Source organism: Astatotilapia calliptera, chromosome 17 (genome assembly GCF_964374335.1).
Source record: "Astatotilapia calliptera chromosome 17, fAstCal68.1, whole genome shotgun sequence".
Classification (NCBI taxonomy): Eukaryota; Metazoa; Chordata; class Actinopteri; order Cichliformes; family Cichlidae; genus Astatotilapia; species Astatotilapia calliptera.
Window position 1 is genome coordinate 10,428,607 of NC_137438.1, and position 21,880 is coordinate 10,450,486.

General features: G+C 39.6%; 3 protein-coding genes across 14 annotated transcripts in view; 1 reads left to right on the top strand and 2 right to left on the bottom strand.

Moving 5' to 3' along the window:
* The window catches only part of fnbp1l (formin binding protein 1-like), a 61,695-nt gene extending 57,276 nt beyond the window's left edge, over nt 1–4,419 (bottom strand). For all 3 annotated transcript variants that reach the window (XM_080291575.1, XM_026146541.2, XM_026146538.2), the window contains exons 1-2: nt 4,272–4,419; nt 678–886 (exon numbers count right to left, since the gene is read on the bottom strand). In XM_080291575.1, the coding sequence (XP_080147701.1) occupies nt 678–886; nt 4,272–4,386 (324 nt within the window). In that variant the 5' untranslated portion in view covers nt 4,387–4,419. The remainder of the gene's footprint in view (nt 1–677; nt 887–4,271) is intronic.
* On the top strand, nt 253–10,944 carry LOC113008790 (putative methylcrotonoyl-CoA carboxylase beta chain, mitochondrial). 6 transcript variants are annotated; one of them, XM_080291577.1, is made up of 12 exons: nt 253–274; nt 4,712–4,876; nt 5,100–5,296; nt 5,449–5,627; nt 5,753–5,833; nt 6,175–6,353; nt 6,439–6,646; nt 6,761–6,852; nt 7,453–7,609; nt 7,745–7,867; nt 9,416–9,646; nt 9,758–10,944. In XM_080291577.1, exons 2-12 carry the CDS (start codon nt 4,749–4,751, stop codon nt 9,842–9,844), a joined length of 1,662 nt encoding a protein of 553 aa, XP_080147703.1. In that variant the 5' UTR covers nt 253–274; nt 4,712–4,748; the 3' UTR covers nt 9,845–10,944. The 6 variants fall into 6 exon arrangements, with proteins under 6 accessions (XP_080147703.1, XP_026002330.1, XP_026002328.1 ...); XM_026146545.2 differs by having other exon boundaries at nt 255–274; nt 4,709–4,876; XM_026146543.2 differs by lacking the exon at nt 253–274 and adding an exon at nt 3,312–3,479.
* LOC113008791 (retinal Mueller cells isomerohydrolase-like) lies at nt 10,606–21,120 on the bottom strand. 5 transcript variants are annotated; one of them, XM_080291579.1, is made up of 15 exons: nt 20,990–21,120; nt 20,068–20,150; nt 17,921–18,071; nt 17,403–17,510; nt 16,341–16,482; nt 15,964–16,111; nt 15,451–15,532; nt 15,179–15,311; nt 14,759–14,901; nt 14,575–14,668; nt 13,086–13,200; nt 12,852–12,946; nt 12,635–12,746; nt 11,823–11,989; nt 10,606–10,766 (listed from the first exon to the last, which is right to left on the bottom strand). In XM_080291579.1, the coding sequence occupies exons 1-14, from the start codon at nt 20,998–21,000 to the stop codon at nt 11,844–11,846; spliced, it is 1,563 nt and encodes a 520-aa protein (XP_080147705.1). In that variant the 5' UTR covers nt 21,001–21,120; the 3' UTR covers nt 10,606–10,766; nt 11,823–11,843. The 5 variants fall into 5 exon arrangements, with proteins under 5 accessions (XP_080147705.1, XP_026002334.2, XP_080147704.1 ...); XM_026146549.2 differs by having other exon boundaries at nt 14,539–14,668; XM_080291578.1 differs by having other exon boundaries at nt 10,606–11,989.
* Between the last annotated feature and the right edge of the window lie 760 nt (nt 21,121–21,880).

Here is a 21,880-nt window from a genome sequence, read left to right on the forward strand (position 1 = left end):
CACGGCGTGAGGTCCACATGTAACGCCGTATGTGTGTCTATAATAACCATGTGTTCCTTCCAGTAACATGGAAGTTGGGACAAAAGGCTGGAGAACTGGCAACAAAGGGAAGCGTTATGCCAATTAGTAAGTGAATCAAACGGCTGTGAAGTTGCGATTCGTTTAAAAGGAGACCGAGCAGGACAGTGGGCTCTCTCCCCTCCACCCTCCAGCCGGGAGTCCCTGCCAGAAACTGGGTGTAACACATGTAAGAAAACCGTCAACATCCAACTTAGTAAGTTGCCAGACAAACAAACAATTTTTTAAAATCAATTTACCACCACAGATATTATTAAAGCTGGCAAATAGCCGGGTGGTGGAGGCAGCGTGACCCGCACCCCGGCTCGCTGTCGTGGCCGTGTGTCTGCAGCCGTGCCTGCCTATTGTTTCCTCCGCTGTCACAGCCGTTAAGGTGCGCCTCGGATTAGCTTTAGCTTTAGCCTCGCCGGCTACAGCACCGCAGCCGACCAGGCTAGCACCAGCGCCTAGCCGCTCTCCGCGACACAAAGCTAAAAAGGTAACACGGCACCTTTCTTCCGCTCTATTGCCCCAAAGTCGCGGCGGTGTCCGGGCCGAAACACAAAGAAAACAAGCCAAGCACTTTCTCACAAGCACACTTAAAAAGAGTTGAAACGTACCCAGAGCTCCGTTCCCCAACTCATTGCGAAATCCTCTTTCTGAGTTCTCCAGTACTGGAAGCAGTTTTCCCCCCGCTCAGACTCTCCAAACGGCCGCCGGGATTCGGTCCTTCCGACTGTCTGCCGACTGAACTCACACTCCACCTCCTTCACCTCCTCCTCCTGAATCAGCAGGGACGCCCTTCCAGGGGCCCTGGACCACAGACAATCTACAAAGAGAAAAACGGATTTATGTTCAGTGAACATTTTTAATCAGGTCTTTCATATTAAGTGTATTTACCTGTAACCAACAATAAAGAAAGAACAGAGTAAAGCAAAAATACAAATAAAAAAAGACACATTTTCAGCAGCTCAGTTTAATTCAAACACTGATTAAATGTATGAACTGGATACAAACTCGAGTATAGAAATGGAATGAATTATTTAGTCGGCATAATACGAAATGCTGCAGGAAAAAATTACAAAAACAGATTTTATGGTATGACAATGTAATACATTTTAATTTCAGTCATTTTCATATTTCACGAAGCTCTCTTTTGGCGCATTTGTTGACTGGTTATTTAAAATTAATTAAAATAAGAAGTAATTTACATTGTCCCATTTTACTGGCCAATAAAACAAATATTTAGATAAATATTTTAATTTCGTTTGTCTTTGGTGTATTTTAATTATTATTTTTTTATTTGTCCTGATCTCTTACCATATTTCCATCATTACACATCATTTCTATAAAGCCGGTTGTTATTGGTGTTAATAATAAATTAATTTATAATTCATTATAGTTCCTTTTATTTCAAAAAGTCATGTTTAAAGCTACGTGTTTGGATAGCTTTATTTTTGTTTTGTTTTGCTATTTTGACATCAGCGCGTATATTAAAAGTTCGTACGAGGCAAAATATTTATTTGAAAAGTGTTGAAAAGTATCAGAAAAGTATTTCTGATGACCTAGAGCATTAAAAACGCTTTAAATATAATCCGTTTACAGTTTCTTTAATAATGATTTAGTGGTTCCCTCTAGCGGCCAAGATGAATGATTACAGATCTTGATTTATATATAATTAATAAATAAATATTGTAAATTTTTGCAAGTTGAACCTGGAAATAATCCAAAAGGTTGAAGAATTTAAATACTACGTTTAAAATTAAAAATAAATGTTTTTAATTCTGCTCCATTCCTGTCTACATAGTTGCAAATTCTGCTGCATTAGACTGGCTCTTCACAGGTTTGTTGCCATAAATCAGCTTGATTTATCATATTTATTTGCTGTTAAATTTGATAGTAACTCACGTTTCCACCTGAAAACTTTGTATTATGTAGGCATTAAGTTTAAACTGCTGGCTTGAATCTTTCTGTAGAAGATTAATACCGCAGCAGGACAAACTGCACCACAGAGCTTGGCAAGAACTAAAGGCCAGTGAAAACTAAAAATTACTGACCTCAGCATGAGGCCTCCTTATAATTATATTGCTTACACGGATACAGTGGATATAAAAAAAAAGTCTACACAACCCTGTTTAAATGCATCATTTTTGCGATGTTAAAAAATGTGATCACAATGATTCAAAAGTTTTCCCACTTTAATGTGACCTGTAATAATTCAACTGATGAACAAATGTGTTAGGAGAAAATAATAATTTTAATAACAAAAAATGTTTTTTAAGGTGTATTTTTGTCAGAAAACACTTCTGTCCTGCAACCCTATCACATAATTTCGACATATGGAAATACATGACATTGTTGCCACGTGTAATACACATCTAGTGCATGGCGAGTCCCCTGGCAGCCTCACTGACCAGTATTCATCTTGGCTTTTAATCAGTTTTGGGGGGCATCCAGGTTTTTCGGCCCATGTTTTCTCCACTGGGTTCCACAGTATATCCAATGCTGTGGAAATTTTTTGTACCCTTCTCCTGCCTGATACATTTAAACAATGAGATCCTTTGATGCTTTTTAAATCCCTGCTTGCCCTGCAGGGGGTCTTTGTTTATCCTTCAAGCTCCCAGTTTGGGGGTCCCTCCTGAGTGCTCCATTTACCACGGGGATCACTATTGCCTTCACCCTCCACATCTTCTCTAAGTCCTGTGTGTTTCTCAAGCTTCTTGCGTGAGTTCTCTCCAGGTACATAGGCCCATAGGAGTGAATGTGAGCATGAATGGTTGTCTGTTTCTATGCTAGCCCTGTAACAGCCTGGGGACTTGTCGTACTCTGCTTCTCAGCTTTGGAAGCTGAGATAGGCTCCACTGCGTCCCTGTTTCTTTGCTCAAATACTGCAGTAATTTAAGACCAGCAAAAGCAACAAATGATCAAATATGAAATGTTTTATTGACACTGCACAATACATGAAACATTGCTAAGGCAATAGGCAAAACAAATTTCCCATGTCTAGTCATAAACCTAATTCAGTAGCATAAAGGCACAAATTACACTTATAGTAAAAGTAGTAATTATGGGAGCTGCTGGGTGAGTTTTTAATAATACCGCATGATATTTTTTACACCTGCAAAATAATAAGAAACTAAAGCTTTGAAATGAACGGAAGAGAGTAGAGTAGGTAGATTTTATTTGCCTCCAAATTATTTTGGAGTGGAAGTAGCAGCATTACCGTCTAATCCAAACTCCGTAGCGGTTGGTGGCGGAATTGCGCCACCCTACAGTATACCGCGAGGAAGAAGAAGAAGAAGAAGCAGCAGCATCTGGAGGGGGATTGAGTTTCTGTTTGGTTCTGATTGGCAATGCACTTACGAACAATTAAATAATCTGGAATTTATTTGTATGACAGATATGCACCGCTACACTGCAAGGTAAGAGGTGTTTATATGTCCCCCAACTGTCATTTATCAGCAGACTGACCTTTGGCACACTTTGCAACTGCTGAGCTCTGGTGGTGCGTTAATTTCTGATAAAAAAACAAAACAAAAACACAACTGTTGGCACATAGAGGTTAACGCTTCAGCAACACTTTGCCGTTTAATCAAATTTGTTCAAGCTCATAAATATTACAGACTTATTTTATTTCTTTTTTGCATTGGGGGGTAAAAGTTCCAAAGCAGCCAATCATATACATGCTAACGCATGGGCCAATCATCGTCCCTGGCAAAGGATTCAATAGAAAACCTGGCTGATGTCAGGTTTCAGTGTAAATTAGGGGGCTCAAATTTGCGCCCGTATGTTGACGTGAAGAAATATGCAATTTGGCCCTTGAAGTTACTTTTTGTTTTGTTGTTGACTGAAATGTTAAAATAAGTTCTTTAAAAAGCAACAAATTATTAATGAGCAGGAAGTACAAACATGTTGAGGGATTGGCTGTGTTAGTTCAGTGAGAGTTATTTGTAAAGAAAACAATTTAAGTAGCAGTTAAAAACTAATGTGCACACTTATGTCTGCATTTTTATTTTGTTAAATACAAAGAAAGTTATAGCAGAAGTGCTGCCACATGTGTGGCCAGGAAGAGAGCACTAATTTGTTTATTTGGTAGTTCAATGAAAGGCTTCAGTTAGTTAAGAGCAAGAAGAACAATAATTGACAACAACAAGAACTAGAATCAGCAAATCTAAGCTGATGTGACCAAATGAGGGAGAACCCAGTCTATGTACCATTACAGCTTTGCCCCCTCCAGGAGCAAAAAAAACCCCAAACACTACTGCAAGGGTGTCCAACTCCAGGCCTCGAGAGCCAGTGTCCTGCAGGTTTTAGATGTCCTTGATCCATCACAGCTGATTTAAATGGCTAAATTACCTCCTAAACATTTCTTGAGGTTTTCCGGGGGCCTGGTAATGATCTAATCATTTGATTCAGGCGTGCTGACCCAGGGTGATATCTAAAACCTGCAGGACTTCAACCCTTGAGGCCTGGAGTTGGCACTACTGCATACAAAATCCTGGAATTAAAACAGTAATTTGAACTCTTCAGTGTACTGTTGGACAATAATTTACTCTCCAGATTTTCATAATCTTTTTTTTGCAGTTCTCTCTTCTTTTGTTGTCATGTTGCAAATAAGTCTTTAAATGTTTTTTCCCTGATTCTTGTTTAGCAGGTTTGTTGAGCGGTACTGGCAGCGTTCAGTCTGCGGTATGAGCTCTGTTGCAGGGAGGAGGAGAGCCCTGCCGAGTGCCTTCCCTGTGCTGGACCTGCCCCTTCTGCCCATCCACAAACACATTTATGAAGCAAACCTCAGAAATAGCAACGCCTGGTGTAAGAAGTAGGTTTTGCTCACACATTTGCTCTCACATTTCCTAGTGTATTAGTATGTGCTTTGTTGCAATTTGGTGTTTCTAATCAACTATTTTAGATTTATTAAGTGGATTTTTGTTTGTTTGTTTTTTTAATCTCAAAATAAATTCCCTGCTTGTTTGTGTGTGACAGTGTGTTGCCAGATCTGCACTTGTTGTCATTCATTATCCCTGGTTATCTCCATTTATTAGGTACACAGAGTTTAGTGAGAAGGTGATGGAAGGGGGAGGGGAGAGGGCCATAGCCAGACACACTCAGAGAAACAGGAAGTTGCTGGTCAGAGACAGGCTTCGCCTCCTATTGGATGACGAGGACTTTCTGGAGCTGTCACTATTTGCTGGTTTGGGTCTTCCGTACGGGGACATACCTTCAGCCGGCAGTATGACTGGTCAGAAACGACTACAGATTAGTGTGACCGCAGCTAAATACCCTCATTGAATTTCTTTATTTCAGATTGTCTTCTGTTTACTCCACATCTTCTGGGATCCGAGTGTGACACTTTATGCATTTTTTTTATTCGTCTGTACAAACATCATTCAGGCATCGGCAGGATCAACGGTCTGTGGTGTGTGTTTGTTGCCAGCGACGCTACGGTGAAAGGAGGCACATCGTATCCTATCACGGTAAAGAAGAATCTCCGAGCGCAGGAAATAGCAATCAAAAATCGTTTGCCTTGCGTGTACCTGGTCGACTCCGGTGGAGCGTTCCTGCCGCTGCAGGTTAGCGCACGCACACATAAGCACATCTCCGATTTAATATGCGTAAGGGTTCTACCTTTAGAGTAAGTGAATGCTAGTGGAATTTATACTGACTGCTGTTTCCTCGTCTGTGTATAAATGTCCAGTCAGAGATTTTTCCTGATAAGAATCACGGAGGAAGGACGTTTTACAATGAAGCCATCATGTCTGCCATGAAGATCCCCCAGGTAAGGATGAGCTAGAAGGCTTTGGTCTTTACATAGATTATCATTCCTGTTTATAAGCTACACTTTGCCTTTAAAATGTTTCATATGCACACACTTGTTTTCTAAAACATTCTCATAATTTGTGAACTGTTGTGCCCCTCCAGGGAGACCATAATCTGAAGACCGTGACTCTATTTAAAATTTTGGCATAATTAATCTCCACAGGCAGAGAATTTTTAAGTCTAAAAATGAAGAGAGAACAAGTTACCATTGTTAAGTTCTCATTGTTTTCTTTGTTTTTGCTTTTGGTTTTTTCACTATTTCAAATTGCAGTTCTGATATGAAAATTGATCATCCTAAAGGTAGCTGTTGTGTGCGGGTCATGCACGGCGGGTGGAGCTTACATGCCCACTATGGCGGAGGAAGCTGTAATGGTGCACAGAATAGGAACCATATTCCTGGGCGGACCGCCACTTGTGAAAGCTGCCACTGGAGAGGAGGTGACGCCAGAGGACCTGGGAGGGGCCAGGCTCCATGCTGAGTATGTGTGTAAATCTAATCAGTCCTGAATAGTATCAGAAGAATTAGTTCATATCATCATGTATCAAGTTACCATCTTGTTCCAGAGTGAGTGGCTGCGTGGATCACTTTGCCTGGGAGGAGAAGGAGGCTTTTGATTACACTAGAAACATTATATCAACCCTCAACTTCCTGCTGCCTGAGGAAGAGGAGGAGACAAAGAAGAGGAACGCAGAGGAGGAGCCACTGCACAGTCTGGAAGAGCTTTTAGGACTCGCCCCTAAGAGTTACAACTACAGCCTGGATGTTAAGATGGTACAATGTGACGGACACAAATGCACAAAGTGCTCTAGTCGGATGAGTTTGTTACTCTTATGCTGAGTTGCGGCTCTGTGACCTTTAGTTGGTTGTTTCTGTTGTTCTGCCCAGGTAGTCAGTCGACTGGTAGATGGGAGCCGCTTTCTGGAATTTAAAGCTCGCTATGGAACCTCACTCGTCACTGGCTTTGCAAAGATACATGGGTAAAAGATATAAACACAACCAATACGCTCACTGAAGTCTTCTTGTAGCACATAAACTCTGATTGTTGACATTGTGTTCCTAATGTTTTTTGTAATACTGAGGACACAATTTACATTTACTGCAGTCCTGCTTTTTATTCTTGGACTCAACTAGAGTAGCTCTGCATGATTATCTAAAATAATCCTTATTTATCCCATACGGGCCATGATGGAGCTTCTCATTTCACCCACTGCCTGAAACAAGCACTTGCCGTTCCTTTCTCTTCCCTTTAAACCAGCTTTCCTCTGATTGGCTGCCCCTTGTGTGCAGTAGGTGGATTGATCTGTTGTGTATGTTATAGCCAGAGTTGTGCGCTTGAGAGGGCCAGATTAGGGAAATTGGCTCACACTGACATCAAACTGAAACAGTAGCAACATTTTCTTTTAAAAGCGTTTACAGTAGCCTGAAACCCGAGCTTTCATCTAGTAGCTTTGCTAATATAATTTTGGTTTCACTTTAAAATATGATGTTACACCTGTTACATGTGGCTGATAATGAATACCTTAAGTAATACTTCACCTAAACTTAAGGTAATTCTTTCTTTGTGTTCACTGCGTCAGTCACCTAGTTGGAATTTTAGCGAATGATGGACAGCTGTCATATGAGGCCACACTGAAAGGAAGCCATTTTGTCCAGTTGTGCAACCAGAGAGACGTCCCACTCCTCTTCCTCCAGAACACGGCACCCACTGCAGCACTGACACTGTCCACAAAACAGGTATTCACTCTCACTTCATTCTCACTAAAAACAAATGCACAGGGACTCAAGTTTGGGAGAGTTTAGAATCACTTTGAGTCCCCAGTAAGTGTAAAAAACCATCCCAAGTACCATTTATTCATGTGTGTCTCCCAGGCAGAGATGAACAGTAACCATCTAAAAGCTCAGGGTTCAATGATGTCAGCAGTAGCATCCGCCTCTGTCCCCAAGATCACTGTGGTGATTGGTGGTTGCCATGGTGCAGACAGCTATGCTATGGTGAGCGAATCAATTTATTTTTCAGTCTAAAGTTTGTACATGACCATTTTCAGATCATTTTTCTGTTTGTTAAACCATGTAACACTGATCGATGAATCAAACGTGATATAAAAGGCACCTAAATTAAGGGATGAACCAGTGTTGTTCCCATATAACAGACAACCTGGCAAAGAGTCCATTTTTAATGTGCCAGTGGGTTTCTGGTCGCCTCTGCAAAAACAAGTGACGCAGTTTCACAGGCATAAAATAGTATTTTTACAGGAAGAAGGTGCTTCCTAAAGAACTTTTAAACAAAAACTTGGAATATCTAAGCTTGGCATGAGGTGTGTTCTTAAAAAAAATCTGAAGTGAAGGACAAAATAAGTGACATGCCTGGAAAAAAACTAGAAGATAAACAAATGTCATAGTTTGAGAATACATATCCGGAAGTGATGTTAGGGATAACAATGATCCCAAACATGCTGCCATTACAGTAAAAGCATTTCTGGATAGGAAAGCAAGCAATGAAACGCTATCAGTCATGTCATGGACTGACCTGCCAGGAGCTCTGACCGCAACATGACTAAAGCCGTGCAGGATCATCTTGACAGTGAACAGAATAAAAGGCAGCCAACTTCCAAAAGATTTGAATGTCCTTCAACTATTCCTTAAGACTGCTTAAAGACACAAGACAGCCTCAAGTCTCTACCGCAGAGAGTTTAGAGAAGATATTAGTGGTGCAACGGATCACAGTTGATCCGTAATCCGAACCGATCCCACTCCACGGTTTGGCACGCACGTGATTCAAAAAAGAAGAAAAAAAGTATGTGTATAAAAGCTATTGGGGTGTTTAGCTGCAGACGGGAGGCCGTTTTCCGTTGTGCAAAACAAGGGTTTTAAACTAGTCAACGCGTTAGTTGACGCATTGACGCCGTGCAGCCCCACGCTAGTTAACAGAGATTTGCCGCATTAATGCAGTTATGGCATTAACATCATTTTAACGAGATTTACTCTGACAGCACTAGTTTAAACTATGATGAACGTGCTTGAGCCACGCTATGATATCCCGTCGCGCGTCCACTTCAGTGACAAGATCGCTCCAAGCATGTATGAGCAGGAAAAGTTTAAAGTTATAACTGAACTGTCCCAGGCATCTTCTGTTACAAACGGGTGGACCTCCAGGGCAACGGAAAGCTACGTGACCGCTCATTATATCACAGCGGAGTGGGAGATAGAAAGCCCTGTACTGCCCTATATTGCATCTTAATTTGTTTTTATATAATTGCGTGGAATGAGTCTTGAGTGGAATGCTTTTTAATAGGCAAAAAATACTTAAATAAGTAAATGGCGAGTTAAATTTTTGTCTTCTTTTTTTCTGCTGATCCGAAAATTGATCCAATCCGTGACGAAAAAAAACGTGATCCGAACCGTGAGACTTTTGATCCGTTGCACCACTAGAAGATATGCAAAAAAAACCCAGAAATTGCACATAATGATAATTCTTACCAATTCATTGTAATCTTGTAGAATGTGGCTTACAGTAATAATTCCTTCTTCGTTCCTCACCAGTGTGGCCGAGCATTTGATCCTAATTTCTTGTTCCTGTGGCCCAATGCTAAAGTTTCTATTGCCCCTCCGGGTCACATTGGCTCTCTGCTTCCCCTTGATGGTGAGCAAGAAGGAGAGCAGAAGAAGCAGGAAGAGGAACTAAACAGGATGTTGGTGGAAGAGAGTTCAGCTTTCTTCTCCTCCAGCAGGATGTGGGATGATGGAGTCATTCTGCCGCAGAACACCCGGAAGGTAAAAATGACCCATTTTTAAGGGATTATCTGTGTCTTTGGGAACATTTGAGAGCACATTTAAGAACGCTTCTTTTTTGTTGTTGTTGTATTTATTGCTTTTTGGTTTCAGGTTCTTAGAGACGTTTTGGACATCATCAAACAGCAGCGGTATCAGCTGTCTACAGAGACTCTGCAATCGATACCTCTGCGTATGTAGAGGCTTCTGTCCCCATCAGATTTAACTGCTCCTGTTGGACTCACAACAATCCCGTTTTCACTTGTAATGGAAGAAGCTTCTCTGTAAATTTGTTGAGGTCACCACAACAAATATGTAATCAATCCTGTGTACTGTAAATGTAGGCGCTAGGTCAAACCACTCTGGAGAGAGGGATTTAAATCCTGCACAGTTCCTCATCAGGTTTTGATTGTCAGCACTTTCAGACCAAGTTGCAGAACAAAATATTTCTCTGGGATGTTTACACACAGCAGCCTAGTGGTGGATCATTCCTCACACAGAATGCCTGACAGCGAGTTGATCTATAAGCGATTCAATCAGTTCAGTTGTTTGTTCTTTACAACACAAAGCATGAACAGCAGTGCATTGGCTCCTTTTACCTGTAGCCTTACATGTAAAAGAATGATTTCCAGTTTCTTTCTCACAGTGAGGATTAATGCTTATTAATATAACATGAGCATCACTTTGGTACTTAAGCTACGTATCTGCATTGGATCAGAACTGGAAAAGTTGGATCAGTGCAGCCTGCATTTTGGTTTAAAATTAGTTTCTTCCTAAAAAAAAAAACAGTTGCCTAGAAATGTGCACTCTATTTCTGTCAGTTTGTTCCAAAAGAAACCCAGTTTAGAAAAAAAACTATAATGTAACTATTGTAGTACAGTTTTTAGTTTAATTATCATGGATTTTAACATTTTGTGTAGTCATTTGTTTGTAATGTTTTGAGGAAGAACACAGAACACAAGTTTTGTTTTTTGTTTTTTTTATTAACCAAAAAGTGAAATTACACATTCACATAAAATTAAAAAAACTCATCTTATATCAATTAAAAAACTACATGTAATATGAGACGAGAAGACACGTACATGTCGTTGGTCAGTGGGAGTGCTGATGCCAGGGTGGTATGCTGCTGAATAAACAGAGATCTGCTTTAGTTTAATAACCCAACATTTGACCTGCTTGTGCAAGCTGTGGACCTGCAGCCAGCTTTATTTCCAATCGTAGAAAAATAGCACTGCTTTTATTTGCATCTACATTTTTTTCTTCTAAATTCAACAATATAATTGGCTTATAAACAGTGCTGCATATACATGAAGGTCAACGATAAACAGCTAGCTTTCACAAAGCACTGTGGAAGTTTGATTATACTCCATATTTACTGTATTTGGTGCCAAACTAAGTTGTAACAACCACAGTGTGTACACAGAAACAAGTTTAGGAACATATATGTATAAAGTACAGTTAATCCACAACTATTCATCTGGTATTATAACATGCTGTTGATTTTCTAAAAAGATGTTGAAATCTGAAGTTTGAATGCAATGAAGAGTCAAATTTAAAGTGATATCAAAAGTCCATACGCAACAAGCAATGGTGCTTAATCCAAATGACATGGATGCACCAATATATAACTCTTTTCTAATATCATGTTAATCTCAGTTTTGGATTTTTAGTACGTGGTCAGACCCATATCCTGCTCATCATATAATTTTACTGGATTGGTAGGATTACATGTTTTTATAGCTCACATTTCCAAATGTTGCCTCAATTTTGTGATGAGTGATGAATGTATGCACAGATTTATTTTTACAACATGTGTTGTCAAAACAAATACACATTAACAGTTTTTGTATTTGACCAAAATTGTTTCAAATACCTGTAGCAAAAATACCGTCTGTGTACATTTGTGGATTTACAACAACAATTACATAAACATAAACTGATTATGCAGTAAATGTGGTTGATGTAATGCTTCGCTGGGCTTCTTCTCACCACCAGCTACAGCTACAGGAAAAATAGAACCAACATGCAACATTGTGTGGCCAGGTAACATATGACAGAGACTGCTGAAGATTTTTATTTTTTTTAGCAGCATTGTAAAGCAATGATGGGGTTTCATTTCCATAAGAAAACTCGTCTATGGTGGGAGAAAAGAGCCAGACTGGTGTATTTCATGAAGCACCTGTTTGGAAGAAACGCAGCTTCATGGCTTGTAAGTCCCATGCAGGGTGATGGGGATGATAGTGTTGACCTCTGCCCTGGCGAGCTCTGTCAGGTTTCTGGCATCCAGCACCAGGAGGGAACCTGGTCTCTGCGCACCTGGCTTTACCACAATGCTCAGCAACACACCTGTAAAACCCAGAGACGGGAGGCAACTGCTTGCGTGTTCTACAGCAAACGTTCATAAGGAAAAACGCAAAAAAGTTGTTTCAAATGAGCGTAATGTGTCTACAGTTAGAGTTTGGGTGTGTAAAGATGATAAAATATGTATATTTGATGCTGAATGAATGAAAGAAAGGATACGTTTGCATCCCATATTTAGGTTGTGTCATCTGTGCTAGGCAGAGATTTATGTAGCGCTAATAAAAACTTTGGTTTGAAACATACATTACACAAAATCGACTTTGTGAATGACTGCAGTGTAGCTTAAAATGTAGCTTTACTCATCTAATTTTCCATGAAAACTTAAAGCATTTACAGGAGTTCCACTTACTGGACATAGAAAATAATGCGCCTTTGGATGATAAACTGTATCTAAAAACATGGAGGCGGTCACTTTACCCATTGAGCATATTCTAGATGATCCTTGTTTGTTTGTTTTTTTTTTTACTTAATATAATGACAACAACAAAAATGATAAGCATCTAATAAAGAAGACAATAATTTAATAAATTAATTTCATGCTTGATTCAATATGATCTGAAAGCCACAAACACCCTGAAGACCAGTGTTAGTGTGTAATTCTGTGGGCTAAGATGTGAGAATGTGTCCTACCATCATCCTCCTCTGTAGCTCCGGGTGACGGCACAAACAGTGGCTCTGATGGGTAACTGTCCTCCTCCTGCCACACCCAGGTCTCTTTGGTCTGCACATTCAGCTTGACGATCTAAAGCAGCAACCAGTTGCTTTTAATGTCTTGTGGAGTTAGCTAACGTCACGGGCCCTGCAACTGTCCTCGTCTCCTGATGTGTTCAATGAAAACCCTTCTTACCCTGTCAGGAATGAAGTGGTTGAGTCCCAGGCCATAGGCGAAGGAGTACTTCTTCCCACAGCACTTTGAATAGTTGATCTGTGGAAACTCGAAAGCTGAGAGAGTGACACAGAGAAAAGAAATGAATATGGGCACATATTTAATATGTTATAACAATCAGTGTATTATGTACCCTTCAGGATACACATATTGGAATATACAGAGAACATGTAAACTATAGTGTATATGTGATACCCTGTCTTGGTCCAGAAAACAGCACTTCAGGTTCGAGCCAGATAGTACCGTCGCTGTGAAGAACGGCGGTCGCTGTAGTGTACGACAGAGATACCAGATTCTTCCCCCGATCCTCCTGAAAACACACACAAAGTTGTGTACAGAATACCGTGGAGCTTAAAGATAAAGAGATATCATTCCTAGGTTACAGTAAATGTTTTGGCTTCATGCAGGGTTTTTTTTTAGGGTTGAATAAATATGGAACGACAGAACATTTTGTTGTCACAAATTAAAATTATTTGTGATGCTGCACAATTTTCTCAGATCTCAGATCTTGTATGTCATATTACAACTAGATTTTTATTTGGGCTATTTTGTTACTTCCTGATATGACAAACAAGCTAACTAATTGATCAGTCCAATGTTGTAAATCCAGCTCTATGGGAACCATTACAGTAAGGATCTAATAAAAGCAATACAAAGTAAAAATACAATTTTATTTATATAGCACTTTTAAAGGTAAATATCTCAAACTGCCACACAACAAAATGCTGAAAATACAAAGATAAAATTTGCCCCAAAGCAAGTTTTAGCCTTTCAAAACAGATCCCATTATTTCATTATTTTCTGATTCATGAATGTCTAATACCGCTCTCACAGTTTTGATGAAGAGTTTAACGGGTGAAACAAAAGGTATTTAAATACATTATTAAGTTTTTAAGTACATTTTCGGTTACACAGAGAGGCTAATGATTGTTATTCCCAATTATACTATGATATAATATAATAATAATAATATAATATTGCATCTAATATAAGTAGATTTAATTTAACTTGACCTATATTCAAATAAACAGGTACACATAAATAACAGTGACAACACCTTTTCCACTTATACTGTAGTAGCAAAAATTAGCTTTAGAGGCTGTGAGCTGACCAATTAAAACTGATATGAAGAAACGATTCCATGAGTCCATTAATCACTATTTGTCATTTACAATGTTTCTGATCAATCCTATGACATATTAGATTAAAAAACTGGTAACACTTTATAATACGACCTGTGTATTAGGTGTAAGTACCCTGTAATTATATGCAATTTGCAGGCCAGCGTTTGGAGGAAACAATGACACTGTAAGACCCACGACAAAGGTGCAAGTGTCCTGTACTTATGTGGAATTTGCAAGCAACAAGTCAGGTTTTTGCAGGACAAGCCAGGACCCTTACTGGATACTCGGTGGGAATTGAGCTTGCAACTCTCGCTCTAAAGGTTTGTAGTCTTACCACTACACCATCTAGCTGCCACAATACCTAATACTGTGTTGTTATAAAGAATTTTCTTCTGCATTTTAAAAAATGTGGCCTGCCTAATCAGTATGATGGATCCTGTTACAGTGCTAAATAATCACTATTAATGATCAAACATATAACTGATGACATAAATAACTTGCACTATCTCTGTGTGTAGACTCACTCTGTGAATATCCAGTGGAAGGACATATCGTCTGACCTCAGGCTGTGGAGCTTGTGCAGCTGCTTTCTTCACCTCCTCCCACTCCTCTTTCACATTAGCCAGGTACAGGTAGTTATACACAAATTCATGACTGTAAAGAAACACAGAGAGAGTGAGAGAGAGAGAGATGTCACATAATTGCATGTAAGACACTTGCACATACACACAGCTTTACGCTTACCCTTTCCACGCGCAGAGATCGACAACGATGAATCCTTCGTCTTCATAGGCGTTAATATGGTGAAAGAGGTTGAATGCTGATGTTCTGAACTTGTGACTACTCAGATAACCCGCTGGCTCTTTACTGGCCAAGTGGAACCATGTCTGCAGCACACAAACACACATACTCACTGACCAGATGATACCAAGCAGACACACATGACCAATCAATTAACTTTTTCCCAGGAGAAGGCTCAGAAACTTGGAGCAAGCAGGTGACTTTAGTAAATAGCACAGCTGTGTGGCTTTTAGTGAAATTAATGCAAAAGAGTCCAAAAGATCTAATATAAATTATATTCAGATATTGCAGGTGTTTGTAACTCCAGCATTCAAGAACAGACTGGATTCCAGGGGCCTTCTTTAATGCCTGTGCCCTGCCTACCCCCATGCTGGCGTTGGGCTCAAAGCAGTCCATGTATGTGGCTCCTCTGAAGCTCCAAGCTGACAAGAACTTGAGCAGGTTGATCTTCACCGGCTGCTCCACGAATACAAAATAGTTGTCTGTCATACCGAAGCTGGAGACAGATAAGCAAAACAGTGAAAGACACTCAGAGGCAAAGCACAGTTCATCTTAATGGTAAAACGTCAAATACAAAGAGAAAGGAACAAAAACAAAAACCAGGCTTTGTGTACATGTATGAGATAACTCTGTACCTGTGTACGTAGGAGGGTTTAAGCCTCTCACTGCTTGGCAGCTGGACCAACACTTGGGACTTCTCTATGGGGTCTGATTTATCTGGAATCACAGAGATACAAACATATACATTGTTCCTGACAATTTTATTTGAATTCTCTGCATTCTGCTTGCTTCAACTTTTCTTTTAAACCTTTTTCTTTTTTTAAATCTTTGTCTCATTTTCTTTTCTTCTTTTTTCTGTTATCCACCGTTTTCTTCTATCCTGTTCGCTCCCTTTTTATCTATCATATTCTTCTTTTTTCTTGACAGTCTATCGTCGCGGTAACAAACAGTCAGTGCTTAAAAGCTTATCTGGAAAACTCAGGCATGATACTCCTTTCAAACCCAAATCTCTATAAGATAAAAATTTACAATATAATTTAAAGGTCAATAAACATCAATAAACATAATAATAATAAAATAATAAAATAATAATCAATTAAAACATATCCATTGATAGTCATTGAGAGTATTGTGTATAATGAACTCACCTTTCGGAACAGGTGGGATCTTAACAATGTTATAAGCCAGACTCATGTTCTTGCCAAAGCAGTTGCCAATGTTGTAGAGCGTGCCATCTCGTTCAGTGTGGGGGTGGGCGGTCACCCCATTCACTGAGAGGTACTTACAAAGATCCACCTATTGCAAATTGGAAGACATTCAAGTTGAAAGCTAAATATGTAAAATCACAACCGGAAACAGTCATAGATGCTGCAAGGAAAGAATAATAAAGCAACTGAAAATGCAGCAATGTTGAAAACTAGAACTCTTCCTTCTGGCATATTTGGGGAGGGTATAGGTTTAATAACGCTACCAGAAAATGACGATGGCTCTAGCTTACTGTAAATTTAAACCAATCAGCTCCCACCTTTTTTAATGTCTCCAGTGAATCAGGGTCAACTTTGGTAATGTAGTTGGTCTCAGTGACTGCGTAGAAGTCTTCACCAATCGGGTAGACGTTCACTAAACAGTTATCAGTCACTTCAATGCCTCTGAAGTAAGTAAAGAACCTGAAATTACAAGCACGAGGAAAACTTTATATTAAACCAACCGTTTCCCTAAACCCATAGTAATAATACAACAACACAGGCACAACATGATAAGATCAGTGTATGTGAACCAAAAGCTCAAGTTTGACACTGTTTTACTCCTGGGATTTGTAAAGCATCAAAGAGGGAGGATACCTTAATATGGTCATCTCAGGAACCCCAACCCACCTACTGGTAAAACTACCTGTTTCTGATGAAGGTTGAGTTACAAGGAGGGAGCTAAATGGATTGTTTACAGTGTATGAGCTGAGAGGATGCACCAAGGCTCATTATAATATAACATGGATATTTATTAGAATATTGATAGTTATTCATAACTATGACTCATGAAAACTACTATATGAAGTTCCAGAATAAAAATATAGCACTGGGAATGAGCACGGTTCATTTAAGAACACTGAAAGGGGATATGTGGAACATAAATGACAAACACTAAGGATTTTTTTTTAAATCTATAAATAGATCTTGAAAAAAAAAAACCCAACAGGTTTCTCCATTTGAACGCTTTCAACATCGTGCACTTCACAACCACAGGAATGTTGGACGCTTCCAGTCTAACTGTTCAGTACAGTCTCCTGGCCTCAGCTTCGCGCCAAATGAAAGGTTTTATCTTCTTATCTTGTTTTTTTGCAATACATCAATAAACCAATAATAAAGAAATAACCGTACATTGACAATTGATTAAATGGAAAATCAAATGAGAAAAGCACGTTTAAATGCAATCAAGGAAGCACAATAATTTAAGTCATATAAATAAAATGTTTTTTAATTGAATTGCATATTAAGTTATTTATTTATTGAGCTATTTGTTTTAATTCGACAGCTTTTGTACAGTGTAATGTTCCTTTTGTGTGCATTTTAGGGCATGGGTTTGGGATTACCTTGAGAAGATGTTTTTGCAGGGGTCTGGGTAGGCTGCCGTGCCAAACTCAGTGATGACAACTCTGTTCTCTGTCATGGCCCGAACATAAGCATCTGTCCTAATAAACCTGAGCACAAACATCAACTAGTATGTCAGCTGTTTTTGAATCCCACTCATATTACTTAAAAGATTTTCATTGTGACACGTGACTGAAATCTTTGAAACACAAAAAGCCTTCTTCATTCGTTGCCTGTTTCATTGCAACATCCCACTTTTCCTCAGCTGCAAAGAACTCCAAACCAAAATCAGATGTCATAAAAACCCACAACTGGAGCTTGGAGCTGCTGGGAATATGAGAACCAGATTTTCTTCTTCTTCTTTTTCTTTTGTGATTTAAGAAAAAATGCCTTAACGTCCTGATGTCAGTACAGCTAGAAATGTACGTTCTTAAAAGGTATTTCCTCAGAATACTGCAACTTGAAATATGAAATATAAAAATAATGTGCTCTGCTTTTGTAGATTAATCCGTTTTCTTACTTCCGGTAATAAGTCACCTGACCGTTTTTCAGGTCAAACTTGTGGATGAGAGCCTGTCCATCAAACAGGTGCTGGAAATGTTCATCTCCCACCTCGAAGAGACCTGGACCCATCCTCAGAAGACTTCCCCCCAGCCATGACGGGATAACACCTGCAGTGATAAAACCATCAAACGAAGCCGTGCACATCCTGACCACATGATGCCACATTCTGCTGTCTAAAAACTCAGACTATAGGATTCTGTCTACACTTGTTTTCACACTATGCACATCAAGTGGTTAGTATCAAACTTTACCCATTTCTAACACCCCAGTGTCACTTATAACACTACAGTATTTTTATCCACAAGACTGATCCTGGCAGTAACACCAAAAATGCATTTTGCGTAGATGGGTGAACAGGTCAGGCCTGAAGCTGAGTATATCTCAGACTAAGTCAGACTAATGTCTTCTCTCTATTTTCCTTGCATCAAAGGATTTACTTTCACAGTAGCCTTTATGTTAACCAATGTACAACATTTAGTTCAATCAAAAAACATTACACTCCATGAGGCAGTACATATACATGCCACACATATACATATTTATATTTATTCGTATATGTTACATAATAATGTTATTATAAATCCTAACTATTGATTTTCTTAAGTATTATGTTCATTTTATTATCCTTCTGTGATAGCAATGTTTGTGTCTTTCGCGTGTCATGTTCAATGTACGTTACCTGTGAGTAACCTAATGGTCACCAAAGGAGTTTTATTTGAGTAAACACTAAATACAGAACTAACAAATAACTATACGTAATTTAAAAAAGCACACTTGTGTAGTGATAATGCTGGCCAGTGTATTTTCAGGCGTTATGCTACTATGCCGTACATATTTATTTTAGTGTATATTAGATGATTGCGTTAATATAATCCGCTAACTTGTGTTTATTGTTTCACTATGACTTTGAAATAGGCAGTGCACTTGTGGATGTCATAGGAGAAATGCCTTTTGCAGATGTTTCCATTTGACATTTCAGATGATAAAAAAATAGGAGAAACCGCACGCTTGTGATGAAATTTAGTTGTTATATCAATGCAACCATCAGTGGAAGTTTTCAAGAGAGGGGTTAGAAAACCATAAATGTAGATTCCATGTGAGGAAACACAGCCAGTGTAAAATGCTTTAGCCCTGCATGCAATCTGAAGGCCACCAGATGGGGATAGCTGTGGTTACTGAAAGTGTTCAGGTCCCACAGCAGTCTATGGGAAAAGTCTTCCCGCATTCCCCTGTGTTAACCCTTTCCTGAGTTTATGGGCTCAGTCACTTATTTCATGAAGAACAGTGAAGTCTATTTTGTAAATCTTGGTTATACTATGTTTCAGAATGACATGTCAATTTGTTGATGACTTGTGATTGACAAGTAGTTAGGGAGAGAGCAATCACACCTGCCCGTGTTTGTCGCACCTGCTTAAATTTTTGGTGACAATGAAAACACCAATCATGACGTTTCAAAACTGCACTTTAGAAATCAACAGATGACATTGTGACAGTAGCTGTATGTCCAGTTTTTATACTGTGCATGGCCTGGATCCTTCCCCTCCCCCTTTCCTACAGTCCATCATTGTAAACATATGCAGTGACATGACCTGAAAGTTGTTGCGCAAGTTATAAAAGCAAACCAATATACTTTTAAGTTTAGAAAAATGGGCTCCCCCTTGTATACCTGCCATTACCTGCCACCTTCACACTGCAAATGTGAACATATAATAGAAGAGTGTGGCACATTGTTCTTTGCTTCTGCCACTCATAAGTAATAGTCATCAGATCATAGATGCAAGTTTACGGAGACAGGAGATCTGTCACAGCTAAATGTTCCTCAGCAAAATAAAGAATTTCTAATTTCCCACATGTGATCCTTGATTTGTTCATAATTGCCCAACCTGTAATGATAAATCTTTAGAGGACTCTCATAATATCTAAAGCATATTTAACTGCAGATTATTCATTACCACTAAATCAGAAATCTCATGAACACTGGTACTGGAGGAAATTTCAGGTGATTCGCTGTCTTGGAACCATAAATGTTAGTGATTAAAGCCACACTGCCATCGACACAGCCATGCATTGCTACTTGTTTTTTTGTCAGTCGCTCTTTCCTACCAGTGATAACTGCTGGTATGGGTTCATTCAGCTCCTCCACAGACTCAAAGATCTTCTTGTAGCTGGCAGCAGGATGCTCCACGCTGCAAACAAAATACAAAAAGTTTTTCTTTTTTGGACTTCAGAAATAATGAAATATGTCTACAAGTTTTCTCAACTGCTTGTTCCTTGTTTGTCTTGTTAACAGCCAGTTCGTTTGTCGTTTGTTGGATATCTTACCCATTGTCCTCCCCTCAAAGGGAGGAAGTATGTAATTGATTCCATTTGTTTGTTTGCAGTCTAGCATCCATAGCTGTCAAGATATCATTTCCACATTTTCTCAGACGGTAGATACCAACAACAGCTCGAGCTGATTTACTTTTTGTGAAAATCAGGTCAAAGTCCAGGTCACACTGCATTATATTTCCTCAGCTGTCTTCAAACTTCACAGAAGTACAGTGGGCCTCCTCTGAGGGTTCTGAGTGGTCTTGTTTTGTCATGTATTATTATTTTTGTGTTTTCTTACATTTCTCTATTCCTTTTAAAATCAACATTCTTTCTCACAGTTTTGTTTTGCTTTGTTGCATTTGTGTAGAAGCAGGGCTGAAATTCTTCCTCAGTTACTGGGCCAAGATTCCTTCAGAGTACATACATCAGCTTTTCTAAGCTTTTCTAAGATCCATCGAGTATTTTACTACAGCACCAGTGACTTACTGTGAAATTTCAGGTTGAAACTCCCGAGGTAAACTGTTTGAAATCTGCTCCGATGACTCATCATCAGATCATTTCGAGCAGAGCAGAACAAAGCACGTCTGCCAGCTGCTTTCTGTTATGTTGTTGGGGAAAACCAGCAAAACCCAACCTTGAAAAGTCATTTTCAACCTTTCAAGCTTTTGTCTTCACTGCCATGCATCTGAGAAACTAAAGAGAAGGTGTTACTCACCGGCTGACCATGCTGCTACGCTCTTCACACACTTTCACACAAGCTGCTTACAAAAGAGGCTCTGGCTGGTATTTAAACCCTGCACAGATTTCCTGTGGTAAGCAATGGAAACGGTGCCCCATCCACCCTCCTCTCCTTCTCCCCTCCCCTTTTCCATCCCTCCTCGCTCCCCGTCCTCTTCTCCTCCTCCTCTCCTCCTCCTATTTTCCCTTCATGCCTTTTGCTCCCCCTTTTCAGCACCCCTTCCCAAACCTCTTCCACCTCCCCCCAAGTCTTAACCAGAGCTGAACAAGCCAGCTTTGTGTCCTCTCCTTTCAGACGCCAGGCCCCCGGCTCTTTGCAGAACTTTCTCCGGCCCACCTAAACAAGGTCTGGGAACACAAACAGTCACCAGTGATGTGGGTCAAACTAGCAAATTCAGCCTTTAAAAGCAGTGTGTTTGAAGGTGGATATGCTTGCAGAAAGAATCTTATCTAATTAGTTCCAGACAGCTTTGACAAAGGCTGAGAAACTATTTTAATTAGCTACTCAGTGAGGAAGGAGAGTAAAACACACACACACACACACACACACACACACACACACACACACACACACACACACACACACACACACACACACACACACATGGGCTGCATTTCATCCTGCAACAGGTGGAATTCTTATTGGTTTGAGATGCTTTCCCTACCACCTGCGGCTTGCAGTATCACAAGAAATGAAGGTGGGTAAGTCAAGGAACCGTATCAAAGTGTTTCTTTGTTTGTTTCCTAAAAGCTGATAGCTATCTAGACAAGACTTTTGGGTCTTGACTGCGATCGTAGTGTTGCTGTCTACTGGAGCGCGTTCAGTTGCATAATCTGACAAACATTAAGACACAAAACAACCATTTAT